Here is a 22,651-nt window from a genome sequence, read left to right on the forward strand (position 1 = left end):
TGAACATTTATCATTTTCACTCAAGTAATCCAATCGTTTTTATGTCTATTTTATTGCGGTAACCGAGATCATTAATATGACCTCAAGTTCATGAATGATGTGTTCACAAGTGGATCTATTCAAATTCTCTGAGATTCATCACAAATGAATTTTGCAGTGTCAAAAATAATTTGTTGTTGTCTCTTGCTAAACATTTATCGTCCAAGTTGGGATTGCAAAATTGATAGCATCCAAATTAAAACATTATCATTGTACTTTATGCATAACAAATTTATTTTTTATGTGATTTCCATAAATATGATACATATTAAGATACAATGATTTTGATATAATCAATATTAATCTTCATTGAATCTCAAAACACTCTTTAAATTAATAAATACTAATTTATCAATTAAATAATACATTTACAAAATAATAATATTTTTTTAATTTCATCTATATTAATTTAATAAGATTTTACTGTATATTCAACAGATTTTTTAAGACAAATATAAAATTTTGGCCAAAATTATTAAGTTCAACTGAATCAGTAATTTGTATACTAGCTCCACCCTTCCCACCCCATACTGCTCCATCTTTCTCACATTTTCTCTCACATGCACCTATCAATTCCAAAAATGTAACATCATGTCCACTAAAGGGGGAAAAAATGATATAAAAATAATTTTCTATCACAATAAGAATGATACAATAAATGTACAAGGTTCGACGTATTTTAAATACAATTATTAACTATATAATTTCTTAAGATTAATTATATACTTGAAATCAGGGGGAATGTATTTTAAGAGACACAATGATGTAATGGAAACACTGATTCATTCTTAATCAGAGATTTTGGGTTCAAATCCTGAATATTAAAAAAATTGTTGAATGTACCACTTTCGAATGGACCCTGTAGTGCGTGATCTAGATTGAGTCAGTACTCCATTATGGATTCTGAACATCAAATGAAAAACTAAAAAATAGACACTAAGTTGATTTGGTCTTTTTTTCACTTTTTTATACAAGGATGCCACTGATAAAAAAAAATCTTGTGTATGTGACTTAATTAAAAATACCCATAAACATATTATAATGCTATAAAAATCCAATAAAATGCACGAATGTAGAGAAAAATAATGAGAGAAAGAGTAGTTAATATTGTCGTTTAGTGGTCAAATTGACTAAATATAATAAGTCATCAAAATTGTTTGAAGTTTAGACTAATTAAACATATCGTCAATCTAATTATATTGAACTTATTACTCATTTTGTACTACAAAATGTATATTATTAAGTAGGACAAGAAGAATAAAAAGAAATTGACTTTTATATATAGGTTATCTTTTTCAAAAGCACAACGAGAAGAAGAGTTTGCAATTAATTAATGAGAATTATATTAAAGTTGATAGCTTTAGAATATTCAAAAAACCTAAATATATGGTCCTTTTGAAACATTAATTTGTCCTTCAAAATTTTGACATTTTTGTTCGAATATATATAAGCCGGACGTATATATTATACATGTTTTATTAGTATATTTTCAACATATATTATGTCTACTTTGCTCCTTCCAAATCAATAATTGGTTTAATTGATGTTTATAAAATTGGTATAGAAAGTACTTTTACAATTTCTTGTGTTCTAGATTATTCCAATTTACATTTAAGCTAAGAAATTTTTATTTTTATTTTTGGAGAGTGTGGTATGAGAAAAGTTAAGAAATTAGTATATAGTCTTACTTCTTTCTTTATTTTTTCTCTTTATTTATTTTTTGTTACAATATAGAGAAAAAACTCAAATATAACATTAAATTTTGAGAAAAGACTTATTTAATAGCATTCGTTAAAAGTTTGGCTCATTTATGTCATTTTCATTTGAGAAAAAGCTCATCCATGTCAACCATCATTTGATAACTAGAAACGGTTCTGGTTTTGCAAAATCATTTTTTGCACGTGGTCAACTATGATTTGGGCACGTCATTAGTTAAATCATTTTTAAAATAAAAAAAATTCAAATATGTCATCAGACTTTGAGAAAAGGCTCATTTTTGTCTTCCGTTTAAAATTTGGTCTATTATCTATGCCATTTTTGTTAACAAAGATGACATGAACGAACTTTTTCTCAAACGAAAATGACATAGATGAGCCAAACTTTTAAAAAATGACATAAATAAGTTTTTTTCTTAGAATTTGATATATGATTCTACTTATAACATTCAACTTTCTGGTTTCACCAACTATTTCTAAACAATTCAAATAACCTTTAAATTTTTTAATTATTATTCATGTAAGTTTATGAAGTCTTGAACTACCAACTTTGCTTATTGAGGATTGAGGGCCATATGTTACTTGATCGTAAAAAAGAAAAAAGAAAAAAGAAAGAATTGCATTCCTTTATAAATAATAGTTCAAAGCTGGATCACACAACAAAAATAGAATAAAATAAAATAAAAAAGGATTTTCATTTTTTTAAAGCTCAAAGACTCTAAATATTTACATAAGATTACTAGGGATGACAATGGGGCGGTGGTGGGTGGGGCGAAGCGGGTTGAGTTTAACCCGTAAAAATTTTAATCCGCTCCGTATGTATAGCAATTTTTTTCATTTTTAACCCGTCCCACATAGATCCGCCGCGCATGTACCTGCCCCACATAATGTTTTTAATATTTTCTTTTTCTAGTTAAGTTTGTTAGTAAAAATAAAATTATAAAATAATTTCATTTTTTATTAAGTTGTATTAATTTAATAGAAAATGGCTTACAAAATTATTTTTTAGAAGTCAATTAGGAAACATGTAAGAAAATTGTATTTATTTTTATTAAACTATTTTCATTTACTATCTTGAATACACTACAACAAAATCAACTTTTAGCAGCAATAAATAGACATATTAAAAAAGAGTACTAAAGTCTTTACCGGCATTAGCCAAGTGTCATTAGATCCAATGTCACTAAAGGCTTTATGGACATATACAAAGAGTGCTAATTGCCGCTAAAAATACATATTTAGTGGCAATTGAGCTATTGCCGTTAATTAATTGCCGATAAAGGTCATTTTTGATGTCGTGATATTTTAGTAGTTGTAAAGAAATTATTTTAATAAATAATGTATATCACTCTTATCACATGTCAAAAGTTAAAATTAAATTTGAACCCACATAAAATCACATATATACCCACCTCGCCTCACATTAATTTTTTTTTTAAAACCCACTTCAATTCGCTCTGCATCCCTTCCGCTCCGCACAACTTTAAATCCGCCCCGTATAGCCTTAAACCCACCGTGCCCCGCATAGCCTTAAACCCACCCCGCTCCTCATCGTGTCTTGATAGTGACAATATATATTAATTAGTTGGAATTTTATTGGAAAAATACGAACAAAATCATTTTAGTATAACATTAATTATTACTCGATATCTACCAAAAGTAATCCAAAGCTTGATTACATAGTAATATTTTTAAGCGTTATCAACATTATTTATGAAGGACTTCTATTTTTTTAAAAAGCTCAAAGAGTTTAAACATTTATATAAAATTACTTGGGATTAACTAGTGATCAGATAGAAACATTTATTATTGAATCGCTTTCTGATAATGAATCGTCCAAGAAATGACAATATTATTAATTGAAATGTTATTGAGAGAATCGGACAAATCCATTTTAGTAGGATAATAATTACTCGATACCTAAAGTAGTTTAAAACTCGATTACGTACATATAATCATTACTATAATAATTTATTAAGGTCTTTCATATTTGAAAATCTCAAAGACTTTAAAACGTAAAGTTACTTTAGATTAAGTAGTGATCAGAGAAATATATTTATTATTGATTCACCAGTTTATAATGAAGTCGTCTGATAAATGACATTTAGTTAAAATTTTATAGAAAAAATCGACAAAATCATTGTAGTAGGATAATAATTACTCGACACTCAAAGTAGTTCAAAACTTGATTACATAGTAAAAGTTTTAAGCATTATTAAAATCATTCATCGAAGACTTTCATTTTTTGAAAAACTCGAATACTTTAAACATTTTAATAGGATTACTTTAGATTAATTGGTGATCAAATGAATATATTTATTATTGATTCACATCCTTATAATATAAGGAGGACGTCTGAAAAATGACAATATTAATTAAATTTTTATTGAGAACATCGAACAAAATCATTTTAATACGATAACAATTACTCGATACCTAAAGTAGTAAAAAATACGTAGCAACAATTTTAAGCTTTAAAAATATTATTTATTAAGGACTTTTATTTTTAAAAAAATTGGAAGACTTTAAACATTTACCTAAGATTACTTTAGATTAACAAGTTATCATATAGATATATTTATTAGTAAATCATGTTCTAATAATAAAGTCATCGAAAATGACAGTGTTAGGTAGTAATGTTATTGAGAGAATTGAACAAACCCATTTTAGTAGGACAATAATTATTCGATACCTAAAGTAGTTCAAAATGTGATTACGTAGCAAAAATTATGAGCATTATTAAAATTATTTATCAAGGATTTCTATAAATCCTCGAAGACTTTAAGCATTTACATGTGTTTACTTTAGATTAACTAGTGATTCGAAAAATACAATTATTATAGATTTACGTCCTGATAATGAAGTCGTTCAAAAATGACAATATTAGTTGAATTTTTATATAAAGAATTGAAAAATAATAATTTTAGAAGGATAATAATTACTCGATGTTATTAAAATAGTTCAAAACTTACTACACAATAACATTTTAAAGCGTTATCTTAATTATTTAACATTGACTTTCATTTTTCCGAAAAGCTCAAAAACTTATACATTTTTTATAAGATTACTTTAGATTAATTAGTGATTAGATAAATACATATATTATTGATTCACGTTCTTATAATGAAATTGTCTGGAGAACGACAATATTAGTTGAAATTTTATTGAGAGAATCGGACAAAATATTTTAGTGGGACAATAATAACTTGATACCTAAAAAGTTCAAAGCTCGATTACATAGCAAAAAATTGAAGCATTACTAAAATTACTTATCAAGGGCTTCCATTTATTAAAACCTCGAAGACTTTAAACTTTTGTATAAGATTACTTTAGATAAATTAGTGATCGGATAAACACACTTATTATTGGTTCACATTCTGATAATGAAGTCGGCTGAAAAACGACAATATTAGTTGAAATTTTACGATAAAAATTAAAAAGACAAAACCATTTTAGTAAGATGATAATTGCTCGATACTTAATGTAAGTTAAAGCTCGATTACATAGTAAAAAATTTAAGCGTTATCAAAACATTTATGAAGGACTTTCATTTTTTTTGAAAAGCTCAATGACTTAGAATATTTACATAGAATTTATTTAGATTAATTAAATCACACTCATAATTAAGTCGTCCAAAAACTGACAACATTAGTTGAAATTCTATAAACAAAACCATTTCAGTAGAATAATAATTATTTGATACAAAAGGTCATTCAAAACTCATTTATCATAGTAAAATATTAAGCGTCACTAAAATTAGTTATTTATTACTCCCTCCGTCCTTTTTTATATGTCATCTTTTTACTTTGTACTTGCATTAAGAAATAATGTAACTTTACCCTTCTACCCTTTTTTCCTTTTTTTGGAACTCAAATTTTCAATCAATGAATATGAATTAATTTAACCAATGAATATGAATCATTTACTCAGCTTTTCTAAGTTGGTCAAATGTATATTTTCAAGGCTAATCACTCACAAGGGTAAAAAAGGAACAATGTGATAATTTATGCATTGATTTTATGAAATGACAAGTACTCCCTCTGTCTCTAATTACTTGTCCACTTTGGAATTGTCAGACCTATTAAGAAAATAATAATTGATATAGTGAGTTTATCATTTTACCCTTATTAATTATGAAGTGGATATTAAAAACTAGTTATACCATTTTCAAAGTAATTAATTGAGGGTATAATGAGTAATTTTTTTTTGTCTTTTCTTGATTTGTCAAAATGAACAAGTAATTAGGGACAACTAAAAAAGGAAATGTGGACAAGTAATTAGGGACAGAGAGAGTATTATGAACCAACTATTTATAGAAATAGATGACATATAAAAAGGGACGGAGGTAAGGACTTTCATTTTTTGAAAAGCTCGAAAACTTTTAAACATTAACATTTGAATTATTATTAAGAAGTTATGTAATTATTATTGCATTTAATTGGTCAAAACTGAAAATTTGAAAACTTTAAACATTAAGATTTGAATTATCATTAAGAAGTTAGTATGTTATTATTATTGCATTTAATAGGTCAAAACTAAAAATTAAATACTTGTATCCACTTTGATATATTTGAAATTTGAAATTGACAAATACTGCAAAGGAACCAGAACAGGAATGTTCTTTGTTCCTTTAAGGCACACTAGTATTGTCTCCCAAAGTTACTTATAAGAACAACTTGACTTTAAAGGGAAAATAAATTGGCATTTCTTAAATATAAATATAAATAAATTATTTAAAATAAATGCATGGATGAACTTCTAATAATTATTAAATAAACAACTGTTTAATTAAGTGCATAATTAAATAATGAAAATTTAATCTACTTGTATAGTTATTGTGTATGGTGCTTTATCATGGTTTTTTTTACAATAATAGTATTTTGTTATCATTGGATTTATATATATATATATATTTAAATACTTTCATCGAGCTGATAGTCTATCAAAGGTAACCTCACTATCATTAGACGGGTTAATGTCTACGTACATTTATTCTCGCAAAAATAATACTTTCTAAAATTATTTTTAAAATATATTATTATTATTATTATTATATAATTTCTTTATAGAAAATGAAAAACAAGTTTATTATAAGAAGAACTTGACATTAAGGAAAAATAAATTGGCATTTGTTGCATATATATATATATATATATATATCAATAAATTAGACAACTATTTAATTAAGTACATAATCGAACAATGAGATTAGGTCTTTCTATATAGTAATCGTACAATGATGTTTTGTCATATTTTTTATAATATTTATTACGAGTTACTTTTTTTCAAAATATTTCTATCAAATTAATAATCTATCAAAAATAATTTCACAATCTCCGTAATAAAATTAACACCTACTCACATCTATCCTCCATGTAACCTACTTTTAAAAATCATACCAAACATATTATTATTATTATTATCAAAACACTTCATATATTGAAAAATAATACACCCTTTCAAATAATACGTTATAAACAAGTTGATAAAAATGAAACACGTGACAAGTAATTTTCTGAAATAAATACTGCCCTTCAAGTCATGGCAATAGTACCAGTCAAGTACCCCAATGAAATGCGATACTCATTATACAAATTAGAGTGTTTCTTTCTTAATTAAAAATTTCAAATTCACGTATTGATATGAAAAAAAATTCCCCAAAAAAAATATTTTTCTTAAATGAGATCCTATGCGGTGCGAATAAAAAATAAAAGGAAAATGGTACCACCAGTCAGGTGACGTGGCGTCAAAACATAGCACGTAGGTCCCACTAATCCCCTACCCCGTACCCCCACTACACACACTTTCTCTGCTACTTACAGCCGCAGAGAAAAGTGGGCCCGCTTCTAAATTCCCTCACTCTATACTCTTTTTGTCCTTATTTTTTCCCTCATTTCAAATCTCTCTCTTTTTTCCAATTCAAAAATCTCTCTCTCTCTCTCTTTCTCTGAACCCAAAAGAAAAAACTCATTAATGGTGACCACCTCTCTCTCTCTATCTCTGTCACTGTTTCTCTCTCTATAATGTGATCCATTGATCAGGTTTTCTCTATCTCTCTTTTTCAAAAATGATGGAGCTTTGAAGAACATTCTCAGCTAGGGTTTTTTTACTGTTTTTTTTTTTGAGTTTTTGAGATGGAGCTGGTGATTAGTTTCGAGGTGGTTTATTGTTGCTTTTTTCCGAGATTTACGATCTGATAAGGCTTTTTTTTTTTCCTTCTTCCCTCTCTCCTCTTTTTCAAAATCCTTTATACTTTTTTTTTTTTTTTGCCTTTTGCTTTTTGTTGTCGTCTGTGGAGGTGGAGTTTGAAAAAAAACAATGGAGAAAAGTCGTCACAGGAAGTCTAGGAGTGCTTCCGGAATTATGGAAGGTGATTTCTCTCTCTTTCTGATTTCCTTGTTATTTACTCTATTTTGGTGGTTCGATGAGATTTTGTGAAGCAATGAAGATTTGAATGCTCACTGTTTGTTAGAATTACGAGTACTGGTTGATTTGATGAACTGAGTTTTTTTGAATGAATGAACGAAAACGAAAGTAAATTATGTTTATTTAAGTTTCACATTTTGATAAAAAAATTTGTGATAATAATAATTTATTAGTACTACTTTTTGCCTGACTAAGATCTTCTTTGTCTTATATAATCTCATTTTTTAGTTTTAAATTTGGTAAGCAAAAGCGATTTTCTGGAATTAATTGACTCTTTCATTTTTTTAATTTCTCTTTCAAATTTTTGAGTTAGTATTCCTTTTTTAAATTCAAAATTTTCTATTTATTCAAAGATGAAATGTTACATTTAATGTTTTTTTCCTTCTATTTTCATTGTTGTTGTTTTCTGGATAATTGCTTATATTATTTCTGTATTTAACTGTATTTGGCTTCCCAAATTAATCTCTTTGGTTCTTACTTTTGTTAAAGTTAAGCTGCATTGGCATGAATGATTACACTCTTTATGTAGTGGCAACACCATCATTTTGTTTTTGTTTTCTTATCATTATGATATAAGCCATGGGTTGATTCACTTAAAGGTGTTTTGTTTAACCTAATTGTACTTCACTTTCTCTAAATCCTTTAATCTGACTTGTATTTACCCCTTTTTGATTGATGATATGAAAAGTGAGTACTGACATTGTTAATTGATTCCCTGTCCAGGAAGCAAACTAGGTCAGAAACAAGTTGCTACACCAAAAGTGACTCTCAATTCTCGTTCCTACTGTGATGAAACTACTAGGGGAGATATGGTATCAGCATTTTCGATCATTTTAGGGTTAACTATTCATCGTAGAAATAATCGTTGTAGCTGACATTAATTAAATATTTTTCTATCTGTAGATTATGCATGATTTAGGGAAGATCTCTTCCAAACGAGTTACTGGAACACCAATTAAGAACTTGCTTGCAGAAGAAATGGCGAAAGAAGGCGAATCAAAGAAAAGGCCGACCAGCATTGTTGCCAGATTGATGGGTCTTGAAGGGATGCCATCTCCGCAGCATATTGGTAGACAACAGAGAAGGTTTTCAGACAGCTGCCAACACAGAAATGAACAGATAGATTCAAGAAGGAGGAAGCAACTATTCGATGAACAATCAAGTAAAAGAAGCTCCATGGAGCACCAAGAATTCAAGGATGTGTATGAGGATTTGGAAGCATCACATGTTGGCAACCGTCGCCATTCATCAAGATGGAATGAAACTGGAAGATTTGCGACTCCTGATATGGCACTTATACAGCAGAAGTTTATGGATGCAAAACGTCTTTCAACTGATGAAAGGTTTCAGAACTCAAAAGAATTTAATGACACTCTTGAGGCGCTTGATTCAAATAAGGAATTATTGTTGAAGTATCTTCAGGAACCAGATTCCTTGTTTGTGAAGCACTTGCAGGATCTGCAAGTTGAGAGTGCTAGTTCTACGTGCAGTCGCATAGCAGTTTTGAAGCCATCAAATTCTGTGAAATATGAAGGCAGTGCCAAATCCTCCAAATCTGTTAGAGGCGGTTCATGTAAACAAAGCATCAGCTTGCAGAAAGAGCGCCTTGATGGTCTCTTACTCCAGTCACAGCATCGCCATAGTGGACATAATTCCCAAAAGTCCTCACCGGTTCTTTCTGAAGGGAAGGAGGAAAACATTCTACCAACAAGAATTGTTGTTCTGAAGCCAAACCTTGGGATAACACAAAGTAATATTGCTTCTGTTCCACATCACCCTGACGTGAGGAAGCATGCACAATATCATCGTGCTTCACCTGGGGGAGCAGGAGAAGAGGAAGAGAAAAATTCATCCAAGAATATGGGGATCACAAGGCCCAAGTCAAATGAGGCAAGAGATATTGCAAAGGAAATTACGAGGCGGATGCGAGACTCTTTTGGGCCTTTTGATGGCAGGGATGCATATTTTAGAGGTTCTGGTGTTAAAGGATATGCTGGAGATGAAAGTTCTTGTGATGTTTATGAAAGTGATTCGACCGGTGACTCAGACATTACAACTTTGTCTTGTAGGAAGTCATCTGGTAGGGGTAATCTGAAAAAATCTTCATCCCTAGGTTCTGAATCATCAGTGGGTAGGGAGGCAAAGAAGAGGCTGTCTGAGAGGTGGAAGATGACTCAATATTATCAAGACATAGAAATGGCTGGTAAGAGTAGTACACTTGGTGAAATGCTTTCGTTACCTGATGGGCGAATGAAACATGATTATTGTGATACCATGGTGCATGTTGAAGAAGTGACTAACGAACCTGGTGGCAGGAAAGGAACTACTGAATGGGATTTTCCCTTGGGTATTAGTAGCAGGGATGGTTGGAAGGATGTATGTATTAATGATTCATCAGGATACAGATCAACTTCTCCACCTTTTTGCAGCAAAAAGCATAGAACCAGAGCACGTCGGGAAGTTTTTTCTAATAAGCAATGTTCAATTTCCAAAGAGCCTGTAAATCGGGAACAGTCCGTAAATCATCACAGAAGTAGGTCATTGGATGGTATGGTGAATTTGAGAGATGAATTCTTATCCAAAGACTCTAGATCCAGCAAAAAGAAACTGCATTCCTATCGACTTGGTAGCGACTCCTTGTCAAAAGGCAAGCTACGCCAGAGAATCGATATGAACCTAAAAGAGGACCTATCTGAGAAGCGGTCTTTAGCTTCTCAAGTGGCTTCTGCAGATGGCTTGAGTTATACTAATGCTTCAGATGATGCTGAAACCGAGAGTATTACCTTATCTTCAGAATATTCTGTTGAGATGCATTGGAAGCTACCTGCGGAATGTGGCAATGCTTCTCCTATGAACCAAGAGGTCTCAATTCTACAGGTCCGTTAGTTCTCTAATAGATGTTTTGCATTTTGTGTAATTTCTCACGTATATCCATTTGAGCGTAGTCGGCATATCTCTTTTGTTCTTTCTCACTTGCTGTAAACCTGTTGGATTGCCTTGTTTGTCTTGACTCTGACACGGTAACTGATGTGCTTTTGGTTTGGCTATAAGTTTGCATAGTAGTGTTTTAGAATCCTCATAGAAATGCTGCAGCGATTGTTGGTGAAGTTTCCTCATTTGACACCCATCCCTCTGACATTAATGCTTTCAGAAAATGGCCACAATGACTACTTGGTTAAGTAGCATGACCAACACTAAATGCGTCTTCCCTATTCAGTAATATTGAGACAGAAAATTTATAGGTTCTGGCTGGAGAATTTCATAATTGGTTGATGTGCTTTTCGAGAACTTCTAGTTGACCAATCTGATAGTATTAAGCGATGACTCTATATAGTTTATTTTTGTTTCATTTGTTCTAGAAGGAATTGATACACCGGCCTTCCACTTTAGTCTGTGAGATGTTCTGTTTTTCATGTTTAACATTGTGAGAGGATGGTAGTTAGATGGCTTTCTTTGCATCAGCTTTCATGTGTAAAGCATTTGCATTCTTTGTACTTTCTGTAAACTGCATGTTAGCTGCCTCTTTTCCTTTGCCCATTGCATAATACTAACTCATCAAGAAGTAACTAACTATATATAGTATATACTGTGGTTACCATCTTGCCTATTAACTTTGTGCAAAACCTTTTCTGCTTGGATCAATTTGAAAAACTTATCTTGCTGGTATGATATGTAAAACATACCAAATGCACATGGAATTAAATGTCACGCACTGCATATGCTCGCTGTGCTGAATGTGTACGTGCAGTAATGGCACCCAAAACACCTTTTTGGGGTAAAAGTTGCCTACTGGTATGTTCTATGGACATAGATGGTTGGTTTATCCTTGGAGTAAAAGGATGTCTCTGCTTTTTGTTTCTATGGTGTTTACAATGAGATGGCAGTTTCATTAGTTGCTTCAGAGAGCTGTAAGCTTGCACCAAAAGGGGTTGGTAGACTGCAGGGTTTGATAATTAGGTCTTTAAAAATACCAAGGATTTATTAGTTATATGTTTATGATACATTTATTCTTAAGTTTTCAAGAGTTTCAAGTCATATTTATCTTAATGTGGAGCTTTCTGTTATGTAGGAAGCACTTCCAGAACCATCACCACCATCTGCTTCTGTTGTTTTGGAGTATCCTGCACCTGAACCTGAATCATCAGTAAGCTCCAAGGAGGCTGATCATCGTAGTCCACTTTCTGTTTTGGAGTATCCTGCACCTGAACCTGAATCATCAGTAAGCTCCAAGGAGGCTGATCATCCTAGTCCACCTTCTGTTTTGGAGGTTCCTTTTACAGAAGATGTGTCTTCCGGTTCAGAATGCTTTGAGAGAGTCAGTGCTGAACTTAATGGTAAGTGTGATTTCTTGACCATGTTAAACAATTATTTGCAACATATTACTTCTCATCTCCTCTGCAATCGAAGTGCTTTGCTTGATGACAACTCTAGTATTTGCGCCCTTATTTACGTTCTCATCATTATTGGAGTATTATTGCGTGTTGTTGTTAGTATTATTAGGTTTTAGTACATTATCTTTGTCGAATTGTTTATTTACATACTTGTATTCTCACCAGGGCTTCGCATGCAACTAAAGCTCCTCAAGATGGAATCAGAGCCTTATGCTGATGTAATACTAAGTGATGACGAGGTTGAGTCCTTTGAAGACAATTGTAGTTTAAGGTCCCAAAGCTGGCAATCTTCTTACATAATGGATGTGCTAACCGACTCTGGGTTGAAAGCATCCGACCCTGATACATTCGTAACATCTTTCCACACTTTGGAGTGTCCTTTGAGTCCATGGATTTTCGACAATCTTGAGAAGAAGTACACTGATGAAATAACTGGACCGAGATACGAAAGGAGGCTACTGTTTGACCGTATAAACCTGGGTCTACTGGAGATTGTTAGGAAGTATGTGGATCCCTGCCCTTGGGTGAAGCCAATAGAGGGTATTAACTGGAGATGGGAGACTTATGGGATGAAAAACATTCTGCATCAATTGCTGAGAAGCCACGAAGATCCTGCAAACGCAGACACACCTGGTAACGTTGTGGAGGAGATGCATTGGCTAGCACTCAAGGATGACATGGACGTGACAGTTAAGGACATTGAGGAATTGTTGATAGAGGACCTCATGGAAGAAGTTGTAGGTGCAATCTAGGTGGTAGTTTTATACTCAATGATAACGAAAGATGGAAGGTTTTAGGAGATATAACTAATAAAAATACAAATGCTGCATTACCTAGTAATAACTATAGTTTAGCTTGATGACATTAAAATGCCAGTATCTGGCAATCGCATTATATGAAATATTTCTGCAAGTAGAGCAAAGTGCATAAGCTTGTTGAAGTTCAATTTGAATCTGTTTTTTCCTTTATGTTTTCTAGTCTCTATGGTTGTGAAGTGAGTCAGAGCGGCTATGAATCGATTGAACCTACCAATCGTGCAAAAAGTGCTAATGTATAACGTGAACCCATGCTTTCCTTTCGAAATCATATATGGTAGTGTTATATTTTTTAACTTTTTTTTTTCGTTAAATATAAATGTGTGAACCCACACTTCATATAATCTGATGATGAGTGGGTGCAACTCTCACTGAGGTTAAAAATTTGATTTTATTTATTTATCTTGTTTTATTTTTCTTTCTTAAAATTTGGTAACATCTCTTTAAGTGGTTATTGATAACACTTTTCGTCTTTTAATTTATTAAGCATTTTAATTGTGGAACTATAATTTAAAATTTTAATTATTTTTAATAATAAAAATCTAAATGTCAAACCGATTAGATCTACTTTTTCATGATAGGACACCAATCATTTCGAAATTCTGGATAAGCCTCTACCCCAAAGTCCTTAAAAGCTTCAGAAATTTAAAACCAAGGATCGAAAACTAGTAATAATTCAATTCGGATGCTCATTAAGGAAAAAAAGATTACTTTCGAGTTGGAAGTAATAAATAAAATAAAAATAAGATGAAGATAAATTTGAGAAATTGAAGTAAGGTATACTTTGACTATGTATTTTTTCATTAGATTGATATGTAAAATGTTGCAATTTATAATATTTTTCATATAGTTTTTGAATATCTAAATTTTTTGTTTATAATATCGAACTAATGTAATCTAATTTAACTTAAAAAATTAGTTAAATTAACTTTCGAAAAGCTTAACATAACAAATAAAAGTAGACGGAAAAAGTATATAAATAAAGGTAGGATAAAAAATAAAATATAATTTATTAAATAATAAATAAAAAAACCCTCCAAAAACTGTTTGGGCCTCAAACTTTCAACTAAAACCCTTTCCCTTCTTTTCAACTGCCGCCCTTCAAAGCTTGTCTACCGGCGGCGCGGCGTACCGGTAATTGATCTGCAGTGATGGCGGGGACGAAGAGAAAAAGCATAGAAGGAAATGGACAAAACAAAGGAAGAGACTTTAAGAAGAAAAATCAAGGTTCAAGTGGAGGTAGTGGAGGAAAAGATGGTAGAAGAAAAAGGGTCGGTCCTCGTTTGCCTAATGCTATGTTAAAGGAGCTTCAATTACCGAAACGGTACGCAGATTCCGATGAAGAAATTGGTTCTGATGATGCTCTTAATGACTTGTATGAGTATGAAGAAGGGGTTGCTGAAGAGGAGTCCAGGAAGAATAGACGTTTCGACCCAGTTGAAAATTACCAATATGAGCTTCCTGAGGAATTTGAGGTATTTATTTCATTTCAATTTAATTTTTAATTTTTGCTCTGCTAAGCTCATTCCATTGTTATAGAGATTTACTTCATAGGCTTTATTAGGTATTAGTTATGTTGATAGTTGTAATAGCTTTTTTTGGCCTTCCTGGGAGCTGATATTCTCTTTGTAATACTTGCATCTTCTCGATGCTTTTTGTTCATTATAATGCTATTGCAGATAAAGAACAAGTCTTACCAATTTAACTGACAGGAGGAGGTAAGTTATGTTTATTTGTTATATTAGAGCTTTGTCTTTTGGTTTGGTATTAGAATAGACTAAATGGAGATGATCACATCTGATTGTATTACTAGTTGGACAAAGAGGATGAAATCTGCAGGAGGATGGTTTTGTTCATCTACTTGGTAGACCTCTATTACTAGTTGCACAAAGAGGATGAAATTAAAGAAGGCTGCATGAGGATGGTTTGGCCATGTACACATATGACTCCAAGCGCCTTCGGTTTGTAATTGTGACACTATAATGATTGGAAGTGTTAAAAGTGGACGAGGTAAAACCTAAAGTAACACTGGGAAAGTTGTCTCAAAACTACAATCTCATGAATCTGTAGCAAAAGAACATGATGCAATCATGCAACTAAAAGTAAAAGATACTATAAGTGATATTAACTAATTAGGACTAAGCCTTAGTCGTGTTGCTACACTTATAGGTCTATGTTTAGAAGGAGTCTTTTTAGTTTGTTTAAATGCTGGTAAGTAGAATATGCATATGACCTCTAGGGTTGGGGAGCCCTTAATTTTGTCTTAAAAGACACTTTTTTTAGATTGGAGCAACACGGGATTGGTGAAAATCTTGGATGGTTCAAATTCCAAGATAGAGGAAAAGGTAGGGGATTTCTATCAATTAGTGATAGCAATTGGGGTAGGGACGGGGCAGGGAGCTAAGTTACTCGGACTCTTCATTTACAGTGCCGCACTCGTGTCGATTCGATGTGGGTGTCGGATCCATACCCGATCTAGTCAACCCGTTTTGGGTACTTTGACCAAATTCAAGGGAGAAATTGTGGACAGATTCAATGATTTTTATAATCAAAACAAATAATGTGAAATTGAAGAAAATAGAATACTTTTTATATATATATAAATTTCTATTGCCACTCCCTTTCCGTTTATCTCCTTCCATGATTCTCCTCCTCTTGATCAATATTTTCTCCTCAATTTTTTCACATAATATCTTATAATTTATGTTTTATAACTCTATTTTTAGATATTTGAATTATCTTTAGCTGAATCCCCACATCCGTATCCATACATGGATTCGTATCTCCGAATCTTATAATTTAGATCATTGAGGATCTGACCTCTAGATCCGTACCTGTATCACCCAAGTCTGAGAAACTTAGAATGGAAGAGCCTTAACGAGGCAGGGCAGGGCAAAACTCATTTTAGGAAAATAATTAGCAGGGCAGGGCAGGTTGCAGCTTGACTAAGACTCGTGAGTTTAACTGAAATTTTATCATTTGTCGGAGTTTAAGATGCTAAGCATATGTCACCCATCTGGCCACATCTGGACTGGATTTTCCTGTATGCAAAGATCACATTTGTTACAATTAAAAAATACAGGTTTGACATTGATAACATGTGAAAAGTTCTTGACATTAACATGTGGAAGGTTCAAACATCTTGAGCAACAGCTTATACATATGATGTATAATATATCATAGTCCACATCTGGAACCAAACGTAGAACAATATCTTGCCGAATGATTTATGTTAATCTTTTAACACATTACCTATGGTTCTCTTTTACATTAATTCAAGAAAGTTCATTATGATTATTATAATTATTTGGATGGAAGAATATGTATTCTCATACTTAAATCTACAAAAATAAATATGTGCACATTCAAAATTTGACACTGTCTTTCACCAGTTAATATGATTATGAATTTTTGTAGTTTATTGATGCTATTTCTGCAAATGGGGGGTAAAACAGGGCAGGGTAGGGCAGAAGGCAGTGACTTAAATGGGGCAGGACAGGGAAATAACTGAGCAGGGGAAGACTTAACCAGCCCTACCCCACCCCGCCCCACCCTATTGTGATCCCTACTATCAATCTCCCTAAGCCCTAGTGGGCTATTCACATACCTTTGTTGGTGGGAGGTAGTTGGTGCCCAGTGAAATAGTGAAGATCCATGTAGCTTTCCCAGCCACCATCCCAATAATAAAAGCGAGAGAAAAAGGAAAATAGAACAGTATGTATATGGAAAATCCATGTAGCTCTGCCTTCTAGTTTGGGATTCATACGCATTGATATGATTTCATATATACTTAGTGTGACCTTATATTCTTGTATAATTTAGCTCTTGTATATTTGTTTGGTTTAGTCGCTAATGTTACTTATTTAGAACTTTGTTCCAATGTCTGAAACAATGTTTGCCTGATGAAACAGTATGCATTGTAATTTTACTCCTTCCTTTTTGGGATGTGTAGATCCAGTAATCTTTAGCTAATGCATGTCAAATAACTGGATTCGTAGTCCTCACTTACAGATGTGATATTATTTCTGTCTAAACGCTGAAATGCTTGTGCGTAAAGAATTGATATTGTGATTACTTAGGCCTGCCTCCCCCACCACCACCAAGCTAGGAATTTTGGGGACACTAGATCCCCCCCCTCTCCCACACACACAAATCTAAATGAACTTTATTGGTTGTAAATATTGACTACTTGTATATAAGTGTGGAGGGATGTGAAACCTTACCATGAGTTACAAAAGGCAATAACATCTTGATGCTTTGTAGTACTTTTTTCCCTTTCAAATTTTGATTTTCATTAGCTGCAGTCTGCAGAAGATGGAAATACCAGAGTCTTTTTGTCTTTGGTTATGGTGGATTTATAGGCATTGTATTTTTCTTATGTAGGATGAAAATGTACCTTCGGATGAAGAAGATGGTGAGGATGATGAGGGTGGTCAGAGAGGAGATGAAGAGGAAGAGGAAGAAGATGATGGAAGACATTCACGATTGTTGCAAGAAATTACTGGACTTCCAACTGATGCTTTTGATGGTATACTTCCTACCCACATTTCTTGAGTTTCATGCTTGCATTTACTAGTAGAATATGATGTGTTTTGTCAAACTCAATCCGTTTATATATTTTTTAACCATGATTTGTATGTTCTACTTGTACATATGTGAAGTGGAAATCAACTAAATTTTAGTTTTCCCCCTTTTTTGTGCAATTCCATGTTTCTTTCCCTTTATTTTGTTGGAGAATATGCTTATCAAGTGCCCTGCTTTCCACAAAACCGTGCATTCTCCTCAGTCCTCAACGTCGGGACAAAAGAGGATTTTTTGTCATCACATGTCATTTATTTGAATATATTGTGTAATCCATGATGAGAAGGACTGATAGCAAGATCTGTATGATAGGCAAGAAGAAGAAAAATGATGTTATCATAGCTGAGGCATATTCAGAGTCCGAGTATAATCCCAGTCGTGATATTTTGGATGGGGATGGCCGGATTAGCATCCAGGATCTTCTGGACCCCCTCCATGGGAAGTCTGACCATAGCAAACTTAGAAAGAGCATGAGTCGGATGGAGAAGAAGTCCATGCCTATTCATGCACCTCTTCCGAAACCAGATCAAGAAAGATTGGAAAGAGATGCTGCTTATGGTTTTATCCAGAAGGATGTTACAAAATGGGAACCTCATGTCAAAAGAAACAGAGAGGCTCCGACTATATATTTTGGCAAAGATAAGGACGTGGGATATTCTACTGTAGGAGAAATCGCTGCTGAATTTGAACCAAGAAGTGATTTTGAGAAAAAAATTGCTTCTCTTTTTAATGACCACGAGGTTGTTGAAGCTCATAGAAAAGATGGTGCAAGACTTCTTGAACTTAATAAGGTATGGAGGTCATAAACTTTTACACGCTTATTATTCCATACTATTCATTCAGTGTTTTTTAGAGGAAAACGGTCCCTGTAAATTTTTGTATTATATTTATGTTAACCACTTTGGCAGATATCTGTAGAAGATGTGAAGGAGCGCCAAGACCAGCTTGCTAAGATGCGTAGTCTTCTTTTCCGTCATGAAATGAAGGCAAAACGAGTCAAGAAGATAAAGTCAAAAGTGTATCATCGTTTGCTAAAAAAGGATAGATTGAAACAAGCAGGTACTACAATTGAAACAGATCCAGAAGCAGCCAAAGAGCAGGCCATGAAACAAGAATTCAAAAGGGCAGAGGTAATTTCATTCATTACCTGTGTGAACTCACGTAGGAGTCTTGTCTGCTTTTCTGGTTATTTTCTGATTGAGTTTGTCTCTTTTGCGACTAAATTTTATGTAGGAACGCTTGACCCTGAAGCACAAGAACAGCTCCAAGTGGGCAAAGCGCATCTTAAAACGTGGATTGGATGTGCAAGATGACGGAACACGAGCTGCTATTGCTGAACAACTGAATCAACATGCCCTTTTGTCCAGAAAAGCAAATAACATGAACGAGAGCAGTAGTAGTGAAGAAAGCAGTGATGAGGATGACCTTGATGAGGCTTCTGATGGATCAGATCAGGATGCTGCAGTAAAACTGTTGAAGAAAGCAAAGGACAAGACTGCTGAAGTCTTAGAAGGGGACGAAGAATTGCCAGCGTCAGGAGTGCTTTCCTTACCTTTCATGGTAATTTTATCAGTCTTTCCTTTGCACCACTGTTTGCTCTAATTTTTTTGAGGTCTGAAAGTTCATCTATGGTACTGCCATTTCGCAGGTACGTGGATTGAAAAGAAGGAAAGAGGCGGCCGATGAAGAAGCAAAACTTGCTCTGGAAGAGTTTGAGTCATCATTGAAGGAATTAGAAGACAAGAACGAGCCAAAAACTCAAGGAACAAATATTTTGACTGGTAGGAGGGTTTTTGGTGCTCAAAAAAAGCAGGCACCTGAACCCAAAAAGAAAGCGACATCAGACAATTATTATGGCGACAGTGATAGTGAAGGTGAGACAGATGCCAGAGAAAATGGCATCAGTGCTCATGAAGAAATTAATATTTCTCAGAGGGAAGTTCATTTTGATCCCAATTTACTTCGTGAAGAGTCTGAGATTAATCATGATTCTCTGTTTAAGGTAATTGCGTTGCAAACTTCATCAAATCCTGCAGTACCATATCATATTGCCCTCTTTTCTACGTTGTTTGTGGTGATTAAAGTTTGACTTTGTCCTGTTTCAGAGTTTTGACGACATTGCGAGAGACCCAGGCTCAAAGACATCATACGAAGTTTCCATTTTTGCAGCCGACTCATGGAAAAAGGTTGAGCCTTTGTTGTCTCAAAATCAGTTTTCTTACTCCTTTTGGCAACGTTAGTCTTATTGGTGTATTTGGTGAACAGATTAATGATTCATCAGCTAAAGGGAAGCAAACAAAATCTGCAAATGCAAAGAGTGCAATCTCTTTACAGATCACAGAACCTGTTGAGAGGAAACCTGATGGGGAGGTAATCTCTCTATATGCTGAATCCACAATGCAACCTTCTCTGAACTGTTTGTTACTATTGACTCTTAATTTTGCTTGCAGGAAATTGATGAGGATAGCGATACAGATAGTGGGGGAGAAATGGTTGATGGAATTTTAACATCTGGGACCAAGTCCACATATGAAATCCCATCTCAAGAAGAACTTATTCGGCGTGCTTTTGCTGGTGATGATGTTGAAGACGACTTTGAGAGAGAAAAACAAGATGCATTGAATGAGGAAGTTCCAGAGCCTGAGAAGCCCGTTTTACTGCCTGGTTGGGGACAATGGACCAATATACAAAAGAAGAGAGGTCCGCCTTCTTGGATGCTTGAAGAACATGATAATGCCAAAAAGAAAAGGGAAGAAGCTCTCAAGAAGAGAAAGGATGCTAATCTGAATCATGTTATCATCTCCGAAAAGAGGGATAAGAAGGTTGGTCATTGACAAACTTCATCCTAAACCTGATTTATGAATCAACATTCTTGTGATTGATGCCAATTTTTATTTTAGATGTTGAGGCTAAACTTTTAGGCTTTACTAATAGTGATTGCAGATTTTATGTGCATGCGTGATAATACTTTATTTTATTTGCCTTTTCCCTTGGCTTTAAATTAGTGGGATTAAAATCTACTAAATATTTGGTGAAGTTAAAAATTATCTTTCTGCAATCAAAGAGAAGTTGGATTGCTAATCGAAAAAAGTAGATAAACAAAAGAACAGAGAAACGCAGAAAGCAGTAGAGTAGAGTTTCAACTTTACCATCATTCACTTGCAGGAAACACAATTCTTAACTTTATGTAGATTTGGTAATGGTTATGTTGCCTGTGCTGGAGATGTTCAGACACTCTATGCAACATGCATTTTTGTTATTTTTCATTATTTATCCACATGACAAATTGTTCTTCAGATGGTTTCCTAATCTGTCTCAGACCTGTCCAACAGATGCTTCTCTGTACAGAAGGCTATGTCTTCAGTGTTGCTTGTCTTTGCTTAAAGTGCACTGCTGTTACCACGATTTACTCAATTTCTATTTTCCCATGCAGGCTGAGAAGTTATACACGCCAACATTACCTTATCCGTTTACATCCCAAGAAATTTTTGAGGGGAGCATTCGGATGCCCATTGGACCTGAATTCAACCCCGGAACAGCAGTTCCAGCTCTTATTCGCCCAGAGGTCTGTCCTGAAGCATTCTATCTAATTTTAGTTTTCTCTATCTATCTATATTCTTGTTTCCCTGAAGTATACAATCCTGTATCTGAAACCCCCCTCCCGCCCATCCAAACCCAAAATATTTTTAAAAAGAAGAGGCAAGGCGTGCATCTGAAATTTTAGAATCCAATTGCATTAAAGTTATTCCTTCTGTTTATCCCTTAAATTTTAATTTGTGTATAAAAGGTTCTCTCTTGTTGCCTTCTCTGTTCTGGGGGAAGGAGTTAGTTTTGGGACTACAATTTTGAGGTGGTTTAGGTGTTTGGTTGCTTATGTTGTAATTCTTACAGGTGGTAAAGAGGAGCGGTAGTATCATAAAGCCAATCAAATTCAAGGAGGTAGATCCCCATGAAAAAGCACAAGACCACAAACGTGGTGGTGTGCAGAAAAGGAAGGGTGGTAAAAGTAAGGGCAAAGCCACAAAATAGAGGACTGTGTGGACCAGAAACATGAGGTTTGACATTCTCACGAAGACATCTTTATGGCGATTCTGCAGTTCCGAGATCCCTTGGTTGATAAATCACTACTCGGGGTCTTTCTTGCCATGTTCTTGTTTCGTCTTCACAGTTATATGGTAGAGTTTTTTCTTTGTTGCAGTTTTACACAATGAAGGCTCGCGAATCATGATAATGCGAGGCTTTACTCTCCACAGATGCAGCAAAAGGTTTTTTTTTTTTTGGTTCTAGTGTAATTCTTTAGCAGATGGTTATATAGTTCTTGTGAGTGTACCAAGTGAAGTAGCTATTTTGGGATTTGAAGGTATTTAAAATGTATAATTGGTTCAAGTGAAGCAGAGGGGATGCAAAAGTTTTGTTTCATTTGTTGCAAGTTTAGAACTTAGCTATGATTTTGTTAAAATGAATATTGAGTATTAAATATTTATGTGCCAAACAAAACCCAATATCAAGTAGTAATTAATGTGGTAGTTATGGTAGAAAATATCTTGTCATTTATTTAAACTACTGGCACAACCGAAGCAAAAATTTGACTTAATTAATTCGATTTGATTCTAACATTTGCAAAATCGAGTAAATTGATTTGGTCATCTTTCATAGAAAAAACAAACCATGAACATATCTAAAA

At 33.5% G+C, this 22,651-nt stretch overlaps 2 protein-coding genes across 2 annotated transcripts; both read left to right on the forward strand.

Moving 5' to 3' along the window:
- The first annotated feature begins 8,034 nt into the window (after positions 1–8,034).
- On the forward strand, positions 8,035–13,489 carry LOC125870862 (uncharacterized). Its single transcript, XM_049551412.1, has 5 exons — positions 8,035–8,124; positions 8,904–8,992; positions 9,084–11,057; positions 12,250–12,514; positions 12,737–13,489. Exons 1-5 carry the CDS (start codon positions 8,073–8,075, stop codon positions 13,321–13,323), a joined length of 2,967 nt encoding a protein of 988 aa, XP_049407369.1. The 5' UTR covers positions 8,035–8,072; the 3' UTR covers positions 13,324–13,489.
- A 942-nt stretch (positions 13,490–14,431) lies between these two features.
- On the forward strand, positions 14,432–22,396 carry LOC125870725 (uncharacterized). Its single transcript, XM_049551224.1, has 11 exons — positions 14,432–14,861; positions 17,770–17,914; positions 18,280–18,758; positions 18,876–19,097; positions 19,201–19,527; positions 19,616–19,969; positions 20,073–20,153; positions 20,233–20,337; positions 20,418–20,789; positions 21,401–21,532; positions 21,859–22,396. The coding sequence occupies exons 1-11, from the start codon at positions 14,538–14,540 to the stop codon at positions 21,994–21,996; spliced, it is 2,679 nt and encodes an 892-aa protein (XP_049407181.1). The 5' UTR covers positions 14,432–14,537; the 3' UTR covers positions 21,997–22,396.
- The last annotated feature ends 255 nt before the right edge of the window (positions 22,397–22,651 follow it).

Source organism: Solanum stenotomum, chromosome 7 (assembly GCF_019186545.1).
Source record: "Solanum stenotomum isolate F172 chromosome 7, ASM1918654v1, whole genome shotgun sequence".
Lineage (NCBI taxonomy): Eukaryota > Viridiplantae > Streptophyta > Magnoliopsida > Solanales > Solanaceae > Solanum > Solanum stenotomum.